This window comes from Netta rufina, assembly GCF_964035555.1.
Source record: "Netta rufina genome assembly, chromosome: 5".
NCBI lineage: Eukaryota > Metazoa > Chordata > Aves > Anseriformes > Anatidae > Netta > Netta rufina.
Window position 1 is genome coordinate 18600565 of NC_140128.1, and position 22570 is coordinate 18623134.

The window sequence follows — 22570 nt, forward strand, 5'->3', positions numbered from 1 at the left end:
TTCAATAAAATGTGAAGTTGAACTATAGCTAAAGGTGCAAAAAGACAATGGGTTATGAAATGTGACGTCTGAAAAGGATATTTTCAAAATTAGCTTATAATCTTTCAAGTTTTGTGCATTATAATCAAAACAGTATATAAAGCCTCACTGGCAAACAGCTTCCAGTAAGAACTTGCTGAAATTATCGGTATTTTAAGAGCATAAGCAGTTGGAAAACTTGGTTGTAAGGGAACATTCACCAGCCAATATAGGGGAAACAATGCAAATCCTTCTGCTGCATTATTTAGCAGCAGACACCTTCTGACTATCACAGAAACTTCTTTGACCATGCTGCAATGTAAAATAAGATATGTGCTTTCCATTTTTCATTACTTCAGATAAACTGAGATGCCTTATTTTTGAATGAGGTCACTCAAGGTTTGTTCCATATTCTATTTTCCCATGTTCCACTCAGAAAAATAGACACCTCAATAAAATGAACAGAACAGAATAGAAGAAAGATAAATGCCCCATATGTTAAAGGACATTTACGTATTTCATTTGATTCTATGAATGACCACTTTTTCCTTCTTTTATTCATTTACCCTGCAAGAAAAGTAAGACTGCAACAATAAATATATTTTCAAAATAATTCTGAAGAATGTCAGTGTTGACTAAATCTTCTGTTATAGACTTCAACCTGAAGAAAACAAGCTTGTTAAAAATATTAATAAAAAAAAAAATAAAACCATGAAGGTGAAAAAACTCAGTTTGTGCTGTCCTAAGACTGCATTGAATTGCATCTCTGAAACAAATATCACAGACGTGGTTTCAAATTTTAGACCATGACTGTTAAAAATGTGATGTTTTCCATGGCCACATTTTCATTTGTAACTCAAGTATGAAAATGTCAGTTAATGAAAAAAATGCTGGAAGAATCATTGTTGGTCTGCATAAACAGCAGGGACTTGCCACATATTAGCTAATTCCTTTAATTGCAAAGGTCCTATAGATCCTGTGTGCATAATGCTAGTAATTACAGCAGTTTTAGAACAGTAAGAAAATAATCTTATCCTTTGAAGTGGCAGTTCTGCTTTTTTTCTGACCTGAAGATCAGATGTTAGAAATAGCTAGATCATTTTCTTTTCCATGCTTTCTCTCATAACAGAAATCTTGATCTTGGTTTCAGAAATTGTTACCGCATCTTTAAAGAGCATCACATTTATCTGTCAGTTATCACAGTGCGGTCTACTGTTAGAAAATGGCATTCATAGTTTATATAAATGAAATTTACTCATTTTATGTATATTTATGGTTAGCTTGCTTATTTTATTTGCTTTATATTCCTGCATTAACTCCTATTTAAAGAATGTATGTGATATTTAGGGAAATTTTAATGATTTCAAAACCATTTCAATATTTAGAGGCATCTAAAATGTTTTTTATTAGAATTCTGCAAATGAAGACCTTTAAAATGCAATTGGTGTCAACCATGAAGCCTTCTGAGTCATTCTGGGTTATTAAGAAGCATATTAATCTTTTCTCAAGACAGCATTTTTAAAACAAAGTACTAATTCATAGACTATTTGGAAAACATTAAATAGTAAATTAGTCCTCTTATCTGCAGACAAATTCCACTGTAAGCAAAGTGAATTACATTTGTCTGTATGCACATCTATGTATTCTTATCATTCTGTTTGCTAGATTCTGTTTTATTGCTCGGTCTGGTTCCTCAGCTAGTCTTCATATTAAATTTTGCTGAAATAGTTATAAAGTTATATAATAAAAAATATTTATGATAGTCAATATTAAACACGTTCGTGAAATAGTTTATAAAATCAGTGTTCTTCCATCACCTGGTTTAAGGATGCAATTAGAGCACCTTGGGCTCAGATAATTCTTCAGAAAAATGTGGGTGGTATTAGTACTTAAAAAGAGGGGAAAAAAAAAAAAAGGTAAAGGGAGATTGTCAGAATCTGTTAGATTGCCATCCCTGACTTCAAGATGATACAGTTTTCTCCATTCCTCTCTTCCCTCTTTTCTTTCTTCTTTCCTTTCTGCCTTCCTTCCCTCCTTCCTTTCTGCCTTCCTTTTCCTCAGCTGATTTCAGCACTTTACAGACCATAGGTCAAATGCTGACCTACTCTACTTTTTGGTTTACCTATCATCTGCTATTGTACCTGTTCTTGCTAGCATATTTTCTTTTCAGCCATAGATGTAACTGAAATTTTCCTTTTATTCTGTAGCTATGTCTTAAAGAATTATGGTCATTATAATAAATGATATGAAGGTTTCTAGAAACTTTTAGATTGTTTTTTTTTTAAATTTGTGATTACACTTTCACTTAACACGAAGTTACACAGTATGTATGCTCTAGAAAAAAACATGACAAAAAAAATAAGGCCAATGATTCAAGCTGTTGTGGATGTTGAATTTTTTGATATGCTCTTGATATTAAAGAATTAGGTGTAATGTAGGTAAAAAAGAAATAGGCCTGATGTAGGTAAATATGAGTTATAACAAAATATTGGGGTCCTCTTGGTAACAGTGTTTGGCAGTTTATCATATAATAAAGAAATATTTAAAGTAAACATCAATATATAATACTCCTGTGGAGATTGCATCACAGATCAAAAATTAAGAAGCAATTTTAACAGGAAAGAATAAAGAATTAAAACCTGCTTGTAGGGACATGCATTAGGGAAAAGTAAGGAAATTATTGTTGTGTAAAGATCAGCCTTGTGTAAGTGTTTTTGTAATACAGAACTTATCAATAGAAAAAGAAAACCGTTCTTGATGTGTGATTTGCTCTCAAGCAGGACTCTGTTATAAAGATGTAGGATGTGTAACCTATTCCAAACTCTAATCAGTATTTACAGTCTCAAAGAGGACATACAGAAAGGGTGAACTTTCTTAAGGGTCAGAATCAGTGTTGTTCAATTAGCTTTAATGTCAATATTTCCAGATTTTGGCACAGTTAACTTACTATCATAATGGTACTACTTAGACTAAGTAGCTATTAAACTCAAGTGTAAGGAAAGTGTATGAACTATTGGCAAGCTCCAATATTCCGACTAAAATATTTCTTCATCTGCAGTTGGCAAAAGCAACTAACTGGCATAAAAGGACTGTATCTCAGTGATGAATTAGATGACTCTGAAGTCAGTCAGTCTCCACTTTCAAAACAATTTTTAATCCCTGTAGACATACTATATGAAAATACAGTCATAATCACACACATTGCTTTGGGACTCGCTCTCCTTAGCTGGAGGCACTGCTGGAGTGCAACTAATATCTCATCTAACAAATCTGAAGCCAGCTGATAGAAAATTTCCATTTGTACTTTAAAATGTCTGATTATGCCAGTATTTCTGTGATTAATACATAAGTCTGTTTACATGAATGAGAAATGTTTTACATTTTAATACCTCCTTTTAATACAGATTTTGTTCAAAGCTTGCTTTTTCAAGCAGGCATCTACTACCGATCTGATTCAGAGAGACAGTAATAGATGGCTGGGGAAAGAAAGAAGAAAAAGACAAGTGCAGTGCCATTGCTCCTGATATCCCCCCTTTTACAACAGTCTGTGGCATGTGGACTTCCTGAGCTGAGGGGTGTTCCAATACACTGAACAGTCCTGATGTTTTTATTCTCTGCCATTAATTTCTCCAACCACTTTTGAACCTGTCCGAGCTTTTCCCTCCACAGTAATTTGTAGCAGTGTTCCAAATTTAGTTATGTAGTTCCTTTTTTTAAATCTGTGGCTTGATAATTTAGTTCAATGAACTTCTTGTGGTGTAGAAAACTGATCATTTCCTCTTCATGATTTTAAATCTCTTCATCATGTTCTCAGTCACTTTTTTTCAGCACAGAAAGCAAATTCTATTTATCTTATATATGCAAATGTTTCTTACCTTTGATCATCTCTGCTGTTGTTCTCAGTACCTTTTATTGTTATTCTATATTCTTCAGAACAGTATTCTTCAGAATATTATGTAGAATGTTATTTATTCTTTAGAATATTGCCTGTTTTTATTCAATATTGTTATTTTGCAACATGGTGCAGATTACTTCCATTTTTGCTCTCCTATTTCAGTTCAGAGTACAAATTTTGTTGCCTTTCTATGTGCAGCCTTTTCCACATCAATAATTGATAACCATGTTTTAAAAGTCAATGGAGAAGTAGGATCCCCTTCATCAGGGTGAAGGTACCTTGAGACGCCCAGAAACACAGTGTAGGTTACAGGCTTGTATCCAAATGTTCTACCAATGATAAACTCCTTGTCTCCTAAAATGGGACTATAATCAACTTCTGTAATTAAATCAGGACAGTTAAGAAACAGAGAGAGAAGACAGAGGATGGGAATTTAGACAGTCTTACGGAACATTAACATATCGACACACTACAGTTAGATAGGAAATCTTTTATTGAGTACTATCTGGTGGTCAGATTGGCCCTGTATGATACAGGCTGAGACAGTAGCTGCTGGCCCATGGGAATAGCAATAGGGTGGTGCATATTAAGGAGCCAAAGAAAGTTGAACATGTATGTGAACAGGGCTTGGACTCTGTTGTTGAGCCAGCATGTTTGCAAATAGCTTGACACTGACATGAAATGAGAATGGGATCACTGGATGACTGAACAGCTAGCGCAGAATTACTCAGTTGCTCTGAACAATATCTATATGCTTTACACTTAAGCTTACTTTTTAAATATTTTTACTGGGAGTTACATATTTTTGTTTACTCTGTGCTTCTAGTTTGCAAGCATTCCTCATTTTGCAGCTCCCCATGAAAGCTGCCTTAAGATATTTCAGACTGTTCTAAAACATACAGGCTTATTTAGATTTTTTACTTTAAGAAACTAGCCAAAGAAAATTGTATTAATAATATAAAGGGTTGCAGAAGACTCTGGAAAGATCAGCACAAAGGAAACATAAGAAGCATCAGTATTATGGAAATATAATTATGCTGAATGCTCCTTATTTGCTTCATGAGCATTGTGACTAGGTGTGATAGAGTAAAAAGCATTTGTGAGTCTCTAATGTGAGTGAGGTGGGTAGTTCACCACCGGGAAATGCATTCATTATAGACATTATTTGCATAAGGTAAGTACAGAATAACGTGCTGCTGACTACTATAGTCAGCCAAAATAGAACCTCAGGTCATGAAACAAGAACAAAAACCAATTCTATCTTTTTACATTACTTCTTTCTATCAGTCTAAGCCTGGAGATCACACAGTGACTTCTGTCTTTGGAAGAGCCCCATAGTCTGTGCAAATGCAACCTGATAAAAATTAGTTAATTTATTTCTCAAGGCATGCCAAAGAATAATAGGATAGGATCAGGACTAGCAGAGTTTGAGCCTGTTCTCCACACTTAGCAGACAGGGATATCTAAATTTCAAACTAGATAAATGCAGCGAGAGGATCCTGCCAACAATTTGAATACAGTAGCTGGCAGGATAATGGAAAGAACCACCAGCAGTGACAGAGAATAATGCTTGCTTGGGATAGCTGTAATAGCTAGTCTTGGCCAGATCAGAGCAGAATACCAGTTGCATAGTAAATACGCTTTTAATTGTACCTCATCACAAAATATCAAAAACATTGGCAAGGTCTTCTTCCTCCCTGTTGAATTGTGTATTTATGAACAACTTAAACTACAGCGGTATGATTGCCCCTTCCTTTCTTGCCTCCTCCACGTCTTATCAGAATGTGAATTAGATTATTAGAGGGATGCAAATTAGTGGTCAGGAGGTCGCTGGATTCCTCACACACAGCATTGCATCTTGTGTGCAAATGTGTGCAAAGCTGTGTTTCACGTCTGGGATGCTCACAGTGAGTGAAGAACAATGTTGAAATGAATATGCTGCTCCACATTTCTCTAGGGATTCTCTTTTCTCCAGCTAATGGCTCAATGCCCTTTCCTACACAGCAGCCTGAAGTGCTAATTCTTCCTCCTTTGGGCTTTGTTCCTGGAATAACACTGGCCAAGTCCTTCTTTCTTTGAAATAATTTCTGTGGCCCAGAATTGCTCACTGGCAATGCAATGGTATCTCCATGGCTAAGAAATCAAAACAACAATGGAAAATTTACTGCCCACTGATGTTTGCTAATAGGACTGTCATTGCAAATATGCCTTGTAGTATTCATACCCTTCAGGCTGCAAACACTGCAGGTGGTGGTGTTGTCGATGTTGATTTTTTTGTTTTGTTTTGTTTAAGTTTATGCAAAGAACTCACGAGGAATAAAAATATATTTCTGCAGCCAGGAAAATACAGCAGCCTTCACATTCACTCTTCAACCTCATCCTTGTCTCATGACTATTTTGATAGTGTCATCATAGAGTACCAGATGCTGTGATCACAGTCATTGACAAAAGCACTGTAAATTTTCAGGTAATATTGCACACTGTGTGCACCCAGAGCAAAGAAACTTTTAAGTGGTGACCTTGTTTTAAAAACAACAAACAAACAAACAAAACAAGAGCAAAACAACCAACAACAAATCAGCAAGTCCCAGACAAGCCAGACAGAATTTGTCAAATGCTTTCATTTTTTGAAATCTTACAATTTCACTTGGGTTGCTGCTGTGTATATACCTCTGCCTTTTAACGCTTCGGTATGTATTGCTAGAAATCTTCACAGTATAGTCTTCAGCACAGAAATGAGAAACAAGAGATCATTCTGAACAGAAATATACTCATCCCGAGAACAACCTGTGGCAGTCTACCACAAAAAAACACTGCTCCAGAAAGGGGGAAAAAAGTTCTTCCATGTGCAAAGGAACTGAAGCATGTGCAGATGACTAAAAAAATGGAGTGAATCTTCATATGATAAAAGAGTAGAAAATAAGTTCTGTGTTTCTTTTTCAGCTTTTTTTTTTTTTTTTTTTTTTCTTTCCTCTAGATATGTTCAGCCTTATTTTTTGCTGTACATCTTCACAAGATTTTTTTTGCATTGCTACCACCTAATGGTCATAATGTCTTGCCTTAACTCTAATGGTAGCAATTTTATCCCACTCGTACAGCTTTCAGACAGAAATCATACAATAGCTTTTGTCTTTTTATCAAAAAATAAAATAGTAGTAAAATACTAAAATTACTGTCAGACTTTCATCACCCAATTTTTTCTCTTTCCATGGTAAAGTCTTTCTTCCCTCAGTTTTCCTGAATTTCTAATGATGAAGAAGGTTATGATTAATTTGTAGATAGAGTAACCCTTTTCTAAATGCACACTACTCAATAAATGAACAAGCTGCTTACAGTAATTAAAGTAATGTCATCCTGTGCTCAAATTGCTTGTGCTAATAAGTCTAATTGGCAACAGCAAGCATTAACTGTGATTAGTCATATGCGTCTAATGTCATCACCAGTGCCTATAATTTTCTACATAGAGGGAATTTCACATCTGTTTTAAATCACTTGCCTGTTGTCTGCATTGGTGTTCTTTCCTATATTATTTTATCAAAGATGATTTTATCACAATAAATGATAGAAAAGTTTATTTTCTTTTTCAAAAATAAAGAACTGCACAGTAGAGAACATGACATCAGGTATTTCCAAGTCACTCATTCTGAAATAAGTATTTGATTTCAGATAAATTTAAAAAAAAAAGCGTTTTCCTTCATTTGCATATAGTCTGATAACCCCATCTACAGGATGTAGATTATTTGCAACAGAACATTCATCTAATCAATTTAGACTACAAGCTGTATTTCACAGTAAAACAGATGACTCAAAGATCCATGTTGTATTTGTTTTGGAAATTTGCAAGGAATTGTTATCAGGAAGACAAACTTTCCAGGCTTTTGCATCATTTTATTGTAGGCAAACTTTAACTGTAAGTAGAACAATAATTATTTTTTTGTGTCAATATAAGTTGACGGTCAGTGTGTTATCAAGAATCTAGTAGATGAAAATGCAGCTTTGGAGACCAAGGTTTTCTATTTTCTTGCAATAGTCTTTTTCCTATCAGAACATTTACTTCTCACCTCAATTATCTACCGGCTAACCAAAAATTTGTAGTAGTGTTTTTCATAAGTTATACTTACTAGATCTCTATAATGCACATAGCTTTCTATGTTCTCTGTCCAAATGGGTACATTTTTTTAAAAAACACAAAGCTGCCCTCAAGTTCTACAGCTGACCTTTTCACGAGTACAGGAAATACTCTGGTAAATTTCCCAGTAATATGTTTGCTTTTATCTGACTCCTCCAGCTACTGATTTATGTTCAGCTGATGTATGACCTTATGCCTCACAGCTTCACTGACTATGTAAAAATGTAGAGCTTACATATTGTATCAGGATCAGTAAAGGACAACTCACCCCAACTTGCACACAGAAACGCATAGATAAACTAAAGGGAATATCTGGTCTTTGAACAGCTCTGGTGGTCCTTCTTGTTTTACAGCACTTCAACAAGCTTTTTCCCCTTCAGATTTCAGATATATTCCTATTATTCAAAAAGTTACCTATTTATTTATTTATTTTTTAATCCCACTTCAAATTATTATTAGGTCATGGCTATTGTTCATCATTCTAAATTTTCTAAAGCTAAGTTTTAGATCTACTCATGAAAATCATAATTTTGGAGTTTGCCATGAAATTACTCATTAATAATTATCAAAGTAATAATTTTTGACAATTTATTAAATCTATTAAATTAGTAAATTTCAATAATAATAACTTATATTACAATAATCACAAAAGAGCTTGTAAAAGATATAAAAAGTATTGTTCTTACTCATACTAAGGCATCAAATTCTGAATCAGATTCGATGTCTTAGATTATTTTTGTCCGTATGAACCAATAGTGTTTGTTTTTTAACCAGTAAAAAATCAAAGATCCGGTAGAAATTCGAAATCACATCTAGAACTGCAGGTGTTAACTTTCATTTTATCAGCTGACATCAGCTGATTTGACATCAACTTCATGACATGCTCAAAAGATCTGAGCGGCCTGATTGTGAGCTCAGAGGAGCGTTACATTAGCTCACTTTCACCTATGACTCAGTATGTCAGAAAATGTATTATTTTACTTTCAGATGGATATTTCTAAGAAGCCAGAATGGTCCAAATACCCTCTGCAGGTTTATTTTTTTTGTCAGCTTGGATAACTTGATAAATACCTAACACCTTTGCAATGGCAGCATTAATGTGTTTATAAGGGATGAGCTTCCTGTTTTCTTGATCACATAAAATCAGCACTCCACCTCTAGGAACTCCAAATAAGCCCCAAGCTTTTGCCTGTGTATTTGTGAGATAAATATGTGGAGTTTTTGCTTGGTTGGTAAGTTGGTGTTGGTTTTGTTTTTTATATCCCAGCAGCACCACTAAAAAGTAGTTCATCTTCTCTAGTGTTTATGTTGAATTCAGATACTTGCAAACCCCTCCCGGATAGCACACACTTAAGTCTTCATTTAGGACTCCTACTCTTATGGATGTATGGGCTCGGATTTAGAGGAACGTTTACAGCTGAAGTACAAGATGATAAACACCAGTTTGTACTAGGGGAGTGGAAAACTACAAAGCTAAGGCCTGCTCTGGAGATTTTTTTAAAGAGACAAAGACAACAACAAGCCAGCATAGATTGTAGTAAGGAATAAAATCAGAAAATGTAGATAAATTTTATTTTTTGGCAAACATGGGAAATTTAAGTTAAATATACCTCACAAGTCCATGAGACAGCATTAAAAATGTGGTTTCACCCTGGAAAGTTAGTCCTAATAACTGAAATGGAGCATACTCTTAGAGGCGTGTTTCTGAAACTGGAACTGACATTCGTCTGAAGCACTTTGTTTATACGGTTCAACTTAGGATATTTACTAAGTCACAGGATAATTACTAAGTTCCTTAGCATTTTTCTTGTCTCTGCTTCTTTATGTTACCTTTCTCGGTTTGTATTTTTCGTCTGTCGCTTAACAGAGCTGCCTGTTGAGCTGCCTAAGAAAGAAATGGAACATACTGCTATCTATGTAACTGCTGTCCAAACTCAGAGATCACTTCAAATTTATTTATTTATTTGTTTGTTTGTTTATTTGTTTGTTTGTTTGTTTTCTGACTAGTAAACAAGAAACTTAGACTTATGGATGTTGTCAGAATATGCAGGGATGAGATAAAGAAGGCCAACTTGGTATTAAATCTGGCATGTGATGTCAAGGACAGCATTAGGGCTTCTTCAAATACCTCAGCAGCAAAAGGGAGACCAGGGAAAACGCGGGCTCGATGCTGAATGGGGCGGGTGCCCCAGTAATGAAGGGTACAGAGAAGGCAGACTTACTGAAAGCTGTATTTGATCTGTCTTCACTGCTAAGATCAGGCCCCAGGAGTCTCGGACACTAGAGGAAGTCTGGGAAAGGAGGACTTTCCCTTGGTCGAGGAGGATCAGGTCAGACGTCATTTAGGTAAAATCAACATCCACAAATCCATGGGCCTTGATGGGATGCACCCATGAGTGCTGAGGGAGCTGGCAGATGTTACTGTTAGGCCACTCTCCATAATCTTTGTGAGGTCACAGAGAACAGGAGAGGTGTATGAGGATGGGAATAAAGTTGGTGTCACTCCGGTCTTCAAAAAGGGCAAGAAGGAGGACCCAGGAAACTATAGGCCAGGCAGCCTCACCTCCATCTGGCGTGTTTTTCATTTGTTTTGAGTTTCTCACTGCTCTAGCTTATTAGTGAGAGACAATAAACAATATTTATCTCCTTATGTTGAGTCTATTGCCCATGACAATAACTGCTGAGTGATCTCCCTGTCCTTATCTCAACCCTTGAGCCCTTATCATTGTATTTTCTCTCCCTTTCCCTTTAAGAAGGGGGAGGGAGAGAAGGTTGTGGTGGAGCTCACCTGCCCAGCTGAGTAAAACCACCGGCGGAGGGACTGATAGTTGGCTGGATGGCAGAGCTCAGAGGGTTGTGCTCAGCGGTGCAGTCTAGTTGAAGGCCTGCAGCGAGCGGTGTCCCTCAGGGATCAGTGCTGGGTCCAGCCTTGTTCAATTTACTCGTCAGTGACCTGGATGATGGCACAGAGCGCACCCTTGCTGATGACACAAAGCTGGGAGGAGTGGCTGATGCCACAGAGGGCTGTGTTGCCATTCAGAAGGAGGCTGACAGGCTGGAGGGCTGGGCAGAGAGGAACCTCAGGAAGTTCAACAAAGGCAAGTGCAGGGTCCTGCACCTGGGGAGGAAAAACCCCAAGCGCCAGGACAGGCTGGAGGGTGACCTGCTGGAGGGCAGCTCTGTGGAGAATGACGTGGGAGTACTGGTGGGCAGCAGGTTCAATATGAACCAGCACTGTGCCCTTGTGGCCAAGAAGGCCAGCGATATCTCAGGGTGTATTAGAAATAGTGCTGCCAGCAGGTTGAGGGAGATGATCCTCCCCTCTACTCAGCCCTGCTGAGGCTACACCTGGAGCATTGCGTCCAGTTCTGGGTTCCCCAGCACAAAAGGGACATGGAGCTACTGGAGTGAACCCAGTGAAGGCGCTATTAAAACGATTAAGGGACTGGAGCAGCTCTCCTGTGAAGAAAGGCTGAGAGAGCTGGTGGGCCTGTTCAGCTTGGAGAAGACCGAGAGATTTTACCAATGTGTTTAACTATCTGAAGGGAGGGTGTCAAGAGGATGAGGCCAGATGCTTTTCAGTGGAGCCCAGCAACAGGACAAGAGGCAATGGGTGCAAACTGAACCATGGAAAGTTCCAGCTAGATACGAGAAAACACTCTGTTACTGTGAGGGTGACAGAGCACTGGAACAGGTTGCCCACAGAAGCTGTGGAGCTTCCTTCTCTGGACGTATTCAAAACCATCTTGGATGTGATCCTGTGCAATGTGCTCTGGGTCACCCTGCTTGTCAGGGGAGGGGGGGTCTTTAGATATGTATAAAAATGGCTTTTATTATTACAGTTACATCTAACTCCCTAATAGATAAAAGATATGCCACATCAGAATTTTAGATCTATTATCAATTACAAACTAGATTACTACAATTTTGTTTTGTTTTGTTTTGTTTTGTAGTTGCTAGTAGTAAAGCATGTTTTCTAGAACTATTTAAAGCAAACAATTAATATAATGTTTTTTATATACAATCAGAGGCAAATTACTGGGCTCATAAAGCAGTAGGAATGAAGTGAAATTCCACATCCTTTGGTGTACAGATTCACAGAAGAGGTCTCTTCAAGCTTTAGACATGCATGCTTTTACTTATCAGCTTTCACCTCTATTTAGCTTCTAACTTGTATGATAAAGGAACATTTACTTCATAAAAGCCTGCAGCATCCTGAACATGTCATTTTTGTAATTCTTACAACACATCGCTGTATCTTTGTGCAGTGTCCTGAATCTTAGTTTTGTGCAATCTTCTATGAGACATCCAGCAAAAGAGCATGCCAAATACAACATTGCCAGGATTCTTAATGCATTGAAAGCCAGAGCTACTTTTACTATAAAAATAATTAAAAGCTGGAATCATATATTTGTCACCCTGGCTGCAATTTTCTCCTTTTGAGTATAGAAAAATTGTATCTCTAGCACTGTTCTCTTTTCTTAAGTTCTGCAAGCAATTATCCTGACAAAGCCCTTAGACAAAAGGGACACAAGTCTCTTTTACACTGAGCTGTATTTAGGCAGTATTGACACAGACAGACAGTGCTGCCCCCCTCCTTTAAGTCTTGCAGGAAGAAGTTTGTTTCAGGTACTCTACCAACTATTTACTGCTGTGTTTTATCAGTTTCATCTGCAGCCACTAATGAAGCTGCTTACAGCAAGAAGGTAATGAGCAGCCCTTGCTCATATATTCAGTAAGCTTAAGACCTAGTAAGACTGTCAGCTGAGTAGTAATTATTATTCCCTTTATATCTCTTGAACAGAAAATTTGTAGCCAATAGAAAAGCCTATGTTTATTTTTGAGCTTCTAAACATTCTCCGGTTAGTAGAACACATTAGTGCACTACATTGGTTAACAAAAATCATTCTTGCCCCATTACACTTAACAGTCAACCCCACCAACAGAAGAGGATGAGGGTTTTATTATTATTACTATTATTGTTGTTGTTGTTTTTGTTCTTGATCCATGCAAAACAGAAAGCTGTAGGAGGAATGTCGCACTTCCATGAGAAAGTACCTTAGACTACACCAAGACTGAAGTGAAATTTCTCAGACTACTTTGATCAAAAAAGGTCCTTTCTAAAAAGAGTGAAGATTGTGAAAGGTTACAGTACTCAAGCAGAGAAATACTAGTTCCGATGAAAACTGGAGTAAATGGTACAGAGACCATATGAAGTCCTACAACTAAGACCTCTGGTATATACCTTGACAATATATAGTTGCATGTTATGACGGTCTCCAAAACAATCCTAAAAATTAACTATTTTTGGTCTCACATATGCCACATCAGAGCCTGCAACCTTCAAGTTCAAAGACTAAATGTGCAGTCTTTGTAAAAAGTCTAGAGGGAAACATTAGTTTCTTAAGATAGTAGATGCTAATAGAAAAATAAGGAACTTATTTTTTCCTAGCAACATAAATATTTGAGTTTCTGAATTTTTACATTCCAGAGGGTCAAATCTCAGTACAAAGTACTCATCCCATGGCATAAATTCTATATTCATATAAGCAACTTAAGAGGATTCAATTACTGTATGCTTTCTTCTTTCTTCTAATGCAACTCTAGTCATGCCCTAATTTCAACTTTTCCCCCATAAATAACAAGACACAGCTATTAAGGCCATCGTCTATTTAAAAAAAAATATTCTCTCAGGAGTGCAGGGCCATCCTCAGGTTCTTGTTTGCAGCACTCCATTATCTTGCAGCCAGTCAGCCATGTAGAAAGATTTAATATTTTCTCTCTAGTTCAATTAAATGTTGCAATGACCAAAAAGAGAAGAAGAGATTGCCTGATCCTAAGAATTACAAGCCCACTTCCCCTCCCTCAAAACTTGTTAACTTTGTACACTTCTCTGCTTACTTCCTTCAAGCCAGTATTTGGGAATTGCAATAGAGAGGGACCTTCCTTTTTCCTGTTGTCTTCCTCTAACCTTTTGGTTACACTGCACATTTGTGAATACAAATAATTTCTAGCTCCTAGTAAATGTGCCGGTGTCACTGGGAGATCTAAATTCCATATGACCTTGTCACACTACCCCAACACTACTTTCCTCATTCTTCTCCACAGGCTTGGCACAAGAGTGTATTTTGGAAGTAGCTGCTTCTCCTTTTGATGAAAGAACTGGTAACCTCGTCACTTACAAAAGGCAGTTTATAGTCCATACTTTCTCATGCCACAGAAAAAAGATGTAGAGCATAGCTCAAATGAGAGCACCAAGCACCCTCATATGCAAATGTGACCATTAACTTTCACCTAAATTTTACAGTCAAAGCTTCTGTATTGTACTTGGAGATTCCCACTAGGTGGGCCTTACCACATGAAGGTTTCCTTCAATGCTGAGTTATCTGCGAAGACTTTTCTGAGTAACCTGCTCAGCTCTGATACGAGGAGGGGTAGAAGCGGAAAATGCACATATGTTTATGCATGAATAGTTTGCAACCACTGTTCTCTGGACTTAATATAAATTCAAGGGCAACTTGTTCCTCCAACATAGAGCAAGGAAGCTCCTAATTAACAGTAGGTAACAACTCATGTGAGCTTACTTTCTTTGGGCTGCATTAAACCCGCACCAGAACACTCCTTTGATGAGCTGGAAATTTACTCCACCACATCAGAGACCCGACCTTTCTCATGCAGAGTGTTAAGGCAGTTTACAACCATGGCTTGAAAAGCTAAAGGAAACGAAGTGTGCAGCTTTTTTTTTTAAAAAAAAAAAAAAAAAACAAACTTGCTGGCACTGGGTAAAATACTGAGACAATCACACAAGCCTGAATAAATGAGTAAGTTGAATCTCATGAAACAAGACAAAATCTACTCAATGGCTAAGCAAGATTTGTTTCTTATTGTGGATGACTGTATGTCACATACAAAGTAAACAATCATGATCTAAATTAAAGTCTTCAGAATTCATGTTTTGAGATGCAAAGAATACATCACAGGAAAGCACTCACAACCACTCAGATCCAGAATGAGAAGGGAGAACATAGGTGATCTAGAAGCAATCTGAACATAAGGAACAACTTAAACTGACTCAATTCCATCATATATAAGGTATAAATAAAGAGGCAGTATTTCCGATTCCACTTAGGATAGTGTTTTTTCCTCCTTTTACAGAGAACTAATCAGTTTGAAACAATATGCAAGGACAAATGCCACTGAAACTGGCTGAGAAAATGCAAGACAGAAAGCAGTAAGGGCAATGCCATTATACTTTTTTTAATTATTTATTATTTCTGTATGCAATGTAATGTTTAGGCACGTTGCTTGGGACGCTTTCTAAAATAAATCATTGGCCATTGTTTAGAGTATCCTTTTGGCTTTAAATACTGGTCAGGAAAACAAATGATGTAAAAATAAATGAATATAACTATTAAGGAAATAAAAATGGATTTGCATCTAAAAGTGCAGGTGAAATACTTTAACCCTTTCACCAGACAATGTGGCAATATACAGTATATTGCTTCTGTTTGTTTGAGAAGGCTGTTGGAATTGTACAATGACATAGAAAATTATAAATTACACAGAATTAGTTTCCATAATCACTATATATATATACACAAACCAGCTGTGAAAAAAACTGGTTTAGAACATACAAATGAAAGCCTCACACAGATCAGTACAGTGAAAGTAACAATTAACATGCTCTGCTGCCAAAATTTGTATTAAAAGAACACTATATACTTTTAAAATGCATGTACTGTAATTACATTAGCAGCACGGGCATTTCATTTACTTGACTTGTCTAAGAGGATTATAGCGTTTTAAATACGCAGATTGTTCTGAAATGTTCCATTGTATAATGCTTGGTATTAAAGTAAATCTTGGTGAATGGGTTAAAAGGCAGGTGAACCACTTAAACACAACAAGCCATGTGCACTTCAAATATTCTAGTGTTTCACCTGTAAGGTATTGTTTCAAGCAAACAAGACTTAACAGAACATATGGCTTTACAGTAACATCAATTTGTCAACTAAGTTGTAGCAATAAATACTTAAAATCTCTACCAATAGACTTACATTTTTGATCTGTTTTAAACAATACAGAAAACAATTACCAATTAAAAAACCTGTTGTAAAATGTTGAACACCAAAAATTCTCATTTAAATCACTTTCGTAAGCTAAAACAACCAAAATAACATTTATAGGGCATTTCAGTTCTACAATTCTTCGCCAACCTGGAAGAAACATGAATTGTTTTATTTTTTTTTTGGTTTTGTTTTTTTTCCTTTTTCTTTTTACAAGGTGAAAAATGTATGAAAAACTGCTAAATACTTTGGTCACACTAATTGTCAAATAGTTATGTCTCAAATACATTAGATTTGTGTATTCACTTTTTTTTATAAAACTATTCTTACAGCCATTTTTAACTATAGTAACACTACTGTCATCATTACATGGGTAGCAGGATCTTATTTCACAGGCCACCCATTATTTAGAACAATACAATATAAACATACGCAAAAATTATTGGTATTTCTCAATGTGCAATATTTTTACACTTATGAATTTCTGTACAATGTCTTAAAATCTAGAATATAAATGTTGCTGGTCCTGATCCCTTGCGAAATTAGTGCAGCAGTGACTGGCTTCAACAGGCTCTAGATGAAATCCTCAAGAAATGCTCAAACACCTGGGTATCAGTTCATTTCTTCAGCCAAGGCAGTAGACATCACGTATCATACAGGGCCATTAACAGACGTCTCTCCTAAAAGGGTGCGTTGATCAGTCCTAAGAGGCCAAAAGAGGATGTCAGCATACAAGAAACAGGAAGCATCCAAAGTGTGTTCTCCCCTCCCACATACCCAGATTGCAGACAACGCTAAATTAACTAAACTAGGAGGAGCTGTTGACTCTCTCAAGAGTAGAGGCCTTGTGGAGAGATCTTGACAGACTAGAGGGCTGGGAAATTACCAAGCACATGAAGTTTAACAAGAGCAAGCACTGGATTCTGCATCTGGGACAGGGCAATTTTGGATGTATGTACAGACTGCACAGGGGGACAAGAGGCTGAAGAGCAGTCCAACAGAAAGGCATGTGGAAGTTCTGGGCAACAGCAAGTTGAGTATGAGTCAACAGTGTGCCCTGTCAAACAAAAGGGCCAGCTCTATCTGGTGTACATTAAGCACAGCATTGCTAACCAGTCGAGGGAAGTGATTGTCCCACTGTGCTCCCTGCCTCACCTCTAGTACTGTGTGCAGTTTTGGGTGCTATAACATAAGGATATAAAACTATTAGTGCGTCCAAAGGAAGGCAAAGATGGTGAAAATCTAGAGGGAAGTCATATGAGGAGCAACGGAGGTCACTGGGTTTGTTCAGCCTAGGGAAGAGGACACTGAGGGGTGCCCTGCAGCTTCCTCATGAGGGAGAGCAAAGGGACTGGCACTGAGCTCTGCTTTCTGGGGACTGTGACAGGACCGAGCGAATGGCATGGAGCTGGGGCAGGGGAGGGTCAGGCTGGATATGAGGAAAATGTTCTTCACAGAGTGTAGTCAGGCACTTCAACAGGCTCCTCAGAGAAGCGGTCACTGCACCATGGCCTGCTGGAGTTCAAGAGACATTTGGACAACACTCGTATGGTTTAATTTTTACGTGGTCCTGTGCAGAGCTAGGAGTTGGACTAGACAATCTGTGTGGGTCCCTTCCAATGTGAGACATCGTTCTCTTCAGACACAGCTGGTCACTAGTGAAAGCTGCACTATTTCTTCCAAAATACCTACTGATTTCTACAGTTCAGATTACAAGGTTCTAACATTCATCTCACAGTGATGCTAAGAAAATAATGTTTTCTTCTAAGTATAATAAAACTCTTCGGAGTGGGATTCCAGAGAGTTCAAAAGAGGGAACGGAACACAAGCTAGTTACGTGCTCATCCCAATCATTTTCTGAAATCCAACACATCTGGAATCCTTATTGTCTAATTAGGCACAGTACTTAGTTAACTCAGCACACCAGTGAAATGTGATTGATCTTTATTGACCTAAAAAACAAATCTCTACAGATACTGTTCTCTCTTTGAGAGAATCAATCACTGATAAAAAGCACTCAGACTTCTCCACATCTTACTCTGTGAGACAACAGATGACATCAGGAGTACTTAAGCTTGCATTTGAAAACAAGAAAAGACATAACAAGTAAAAACAAGAGTTTTTTTTTTTAATAACTGCTTTAGTGACTAATGTAATCTATAAACTGATGTTTCACAAATATTCTGAGTTTCAGTCCATTAGCACGAGAGGTTCAGAAAGTATGGGGAAGATAAAGAACAAACCTGAAAAAGTAAAAATTGTAATAGTATATACAGTTCTAGGTAAGAAGTTAGTGTAAACATATGGGTTCAATTACTCTGGATTAACACAAAGGAAGAGATCAAATCAGTGCACAAGAACATCAAGAGTTGCAAACAACAAAAGCAAAAAACTCTCAACTTCCATTAAGTGCAAGTCTGTTGAATACATTTGAAGATTCCTTTAGAGAATATAAATACCATTTGGAACTACACAAGAAAAGTTACCTGTAACTCCTGTTCTCTGATGGTGTACATCACAGAGAAGCCACTCTTGGGTCCGTGCTCTACATGCACATGACCAGCAGGAGTCCCCCTAGCTAAGTCTTTGGCTGTTAAGCACTAAAAACACTTTTTAAAAAAAAATATGTACACATTAGATAAAGAGAGAGACAGCACTAGACAAAGTTAAACACTTTAGATAAACCTGGAAGGTAACAAACAAGTGCTGCATGGACAGGAGTTCTGACAGTTCAAAGAGCAATAAATTATTTACTGATTGGAAAAAATCCATGACATAACAGGGCTCCTAGCAGACATTGATATTGCTGGCCACCAGCCAAAGACCTACCTAGGTGACTCCTCCCACTAGTCATACATGCATGGAGCCCCAAAAGCACAATTAAATTTATCTAGACACTTGTTCTGCACTTAACGAGGATCTGCTGTGACAGCCACCTTTAGAGAAAGTACTGAGCTTCACTGCATCCAGCCAGATTGTAGGAAAGGAGTTCCTTGAGATTTCCCGTAATCAAAAGCAATCCAAGGAACTGCTAGCTCTGAGAGCCCTCTGTTGGTTTAGAGAAGCATCTTTACTCAGAAGGCAGTCACCTAGTATTCACATGCTGGCTACGAAAGACTTGAGTTTCCAGGATTCCCATTTTGACTAAGTATACAGGTTTTTCCAATTAGAAATCATTTATTGATTAAAGTTCATTGAATATATGCAGAGTAGAAAGTTCTGGCTTACAGAAAAAGGTAGCAGTGTTCTAGCGTAACATCTAGTACCAGAGGTAAAACATATTAGCTCATAAACATGTCCCAAAAAGACAGTATCTAAACTTGATTAAATAGGCTTGCACCCTCCTTAGTTTGCAAAAAGTATAGTCAAAATATGTAGTAGAGCTTTGTTGTATTATATGTAGAGCTATATTTTAAATCTTTGCTTACAAAACCTTTCAATTTTTTCCTGACTAGAAAACTAAGAGTATAATATAGCACCTGCAGTCTTAAAAATAATTACTGTCCACAAGATTTGTGAGAAATAATGTTTCTCTAATAACAATTCAAAACCTATACAAGAAAAAACTGCTTTTGAACTATTATAACTATCAAAATACATGTTCATGTATTTATAGATTCAGAATCATTTCTCTGTTTATAATGCAAGGAAAAGTAGCCCCTGGAATTGCTTTTAATTAAGCAAAATGCTCCCTCCTCTCAGAATAATGCTCTGGGCACCCCTAAACTAGTAAGTGTCAGCATACCAACCCTTGTCCTCAATACCAATATTCTAGCTTGTGGCATTCTGACACCCTGAAGTGCAACAAGCCATTAGCTCTCATAGGGAGCCAGTGAACTCTTGCCTAGAGATTAGTTGCGAAGTACTACTTGAGTCTATGTGAAACTAAGAAATAGGAAACGAGGCTCTCCCCACCTTGTGCTGAGCTGTGTAGATGGTGTGGACTGATGAATGACAACACTTCTGCCTTCAGCATGTCAAATCTAGCCATTGTGCTGGTGAGAATTTTGCGAGGAACGAGGCTAGAACAGTGCAAAACCATCCTTGCCTCCAAACAGCAGGAGATGGAAGGTACCTCTTACCAGATACTGCTCTGATGTTAAATTCCAGAGCAGGGTTTTCACTGAATGCGTTTAGGAGTGGAATTCTTCTCACCTGCTTTATGCTCCTCAACTCATTTAGCTTTTAAGACCAAGTGGAATCCCGTCCCAACTTAAGTTGAAACATTTGCATTAGGTATTTCTAGTATTTGGTAGTTGATCTCACTATGTAAATTTAATTTTGATAAAACCATACTAATATTTGAGTTATGTTTCATACCACTGTAACTTGTAAGGCGAAAAACCACACCAGAACAAGTACTTCAACAGGAAAAGGAAAAGGAGAAACATCTTCAGATGCCTTTTTTTGGAGAAAGCAGTCCGACCTGATGATCTAATACAAAAGTTTATGCAAGAGCTTTCTCTGTTTGACAGTTGTCACCTCAGAATTGTCTCTTGAATGACTATTCTGTGAGACTGCATGCACTATTAGTCAAGAAAAATGTCATCACTTCTTTCCTCCAGTACATATGCTGAGCAATCCAGGCTGCTCTGTATTTCCAGAGAACTTTATTTGAAACAAATTATTTACATACTTTGAAAAGTTATCTCAAGATCTACAAGTATTCAGATTAATGCCTGATAAAGACACGGGTGCAAACAGAAATTGATTCAAAAATAGAAGCAATTATTTGACTAGCTCACAACCAAACAAGCATGACTTAAGGCAGCATTTCCTTTCCACGTAGCTGCACTGATAGACTGCCCCCAGCTGTCCTGCAGTATAAAATACAGAATCAAAACTGGAACAATTTTCTAATTTTGAAGCGTACTTTTGTACATTTTCAGGACAAACTTATTCCCCCCCTTTTTTCCACAGTTTTTGTATCAAATTAGTACAACGAATCGATACATATCGCAAAACAGAAAGGGAATATTTACAATACCCTGAAAGGCAAATAGGTTTCAACTCAAGAGTCAGAGTAAGGACAGACAGTATAGCTTGTAAGAATCTTACAAACAGATGCAAGCACATGTTTAGATTGAAGTAAACTCAGAGCTGATAACTAACAGGAATTCAGTGGTCTCTTTAGATCAGTCCTATTATAAAAATATACAAGCTGCTACTTATGTGATTGAAAATATCTCTGAGTGCAGTTACCTCTGTTCTGGACTGCTGTTAGTGGGCTGCAAAGCTGAAGTAGCTTCTTCCACAACCTCTGCATTCTCCTCTACCACATATTTACATGAAGCATCCTGCGAGGTAGACAATTTTCCTTCCTCACTAAGTAAAAGGAAACAAGATATTTAATTTTTAAGTTTACTTACAAAAAATTTCAGGCAACAGTAGAAAATTGGGAAAAGGGTTCGTATTTCACATGCAAATGGATTTTAAATTATGACTGAAACATGAAGATCAAACATGATTCTGGACTTCACAAACACCTAATAATGCACTGGTGTTTAAAACCATTGGAAATCGACTGGATAAGAAGGCAGGAAATACAATGATTACAAATATGATCAGAAAGGAAATAAGGAATGTGCGTGAAGCCTGAAGTGGTAGCAATCACAGTTACAATCCTTTACTATACATACCGATAGGATTTCAACACTCTGAAGCCAGAAGTATGCAAAAATAGAAGGAAGAAAGTATAAAAAAAAATCAAGATTCCCTTAGAAACTGGCATTGATAGTTTGCCCATGAAACAAGTCAGCAGAATCACTAACTCATCAATGTCTGTATTAATGAACTACCTAATGACTATACAGTGACGTACGATGTTACGTGTTATGCCACATAGGACCACTGCTCTATTTCATCAGCTTCTTCTCAGACATGAAAATGAACATAATTCAGTGAAAAAAAAAAAACAGTACTCTAGCATTAGGAAACAAATACTCATGTTTTGCCACTAAACCAGAGTTTTTATGCAACACTATCCCACCTTTTTCTGTCTCATTCACACTATTAGCACATTAACATGAAAAGTTGACCATACAACTGCAAGAGATGGATATAAGGTAGCTCTACAGTAGACACAAACATCCGTCTTCATCTGTAGCAGTGAATCTATTTAAGAAGTTGGGAACATTTTTAAAGACACTATCTTCTACTGATTCCTATTCAGTTTTCCTTTCAATGGATCCTGTCTCTTTCAAAGAATTCTTGTTCCTTCCCCCCATGTCTCCTTATACCTGCAGACTGTAAAAATACAGCTCTCCAAGCAACAGGTTTCCCATCTGCTTTATCTTTATCTGCTTTATTATCTTTTACCTTTAAAGTCTGTATTTGTTCAAAAATACTTGTCACCACCACCAGAACCTTTTTTTTTTTAAGGGGTTGTCTCTGCTCTCATTGTCTCCTACTAGTTCAACAGGAAGAGTGAGAAAATTCAAAAAACATTTGCCCTTTGCAGCT

General features: G+C 37.2%; 1 protein-coding gene across 5 annotated transcripts in view; it reads right to left on the reverse strand.

Moving 5' to 3' along the window:
• Nucleotides 1–14906: 14906 nt before the first annotated feature.
• PPP6R3 (protein phosphatase 6 regulatory subunit 3) overlaps nucleotides 14907–22570 on the reverse strand; it is a 58912-nt gene continuing 51248 nt past the window's right edge. For all 5 annotated transcript variants that reach the window (XM_084288148.1, XM_084288147.1, XM_084288149.1 and 2 more), the window contains 2 exons: nucleotides 21311–21433; nucleotides 14907–16811 (listed from right to left, as the gene is read on the reverse strand). In XM_084288148.1, the coding sequence (XP_084144274.1) occupies nucleotides 16760–16811; nucleotides 21311–21433 (175 nt within the window). In that variant the 3' untranslated portion in view covers nucleotides 14907–16759. The remainder of the gene's footprint in view (nucleotides 16812–21310; nucleotides 21434–22570) is intronic.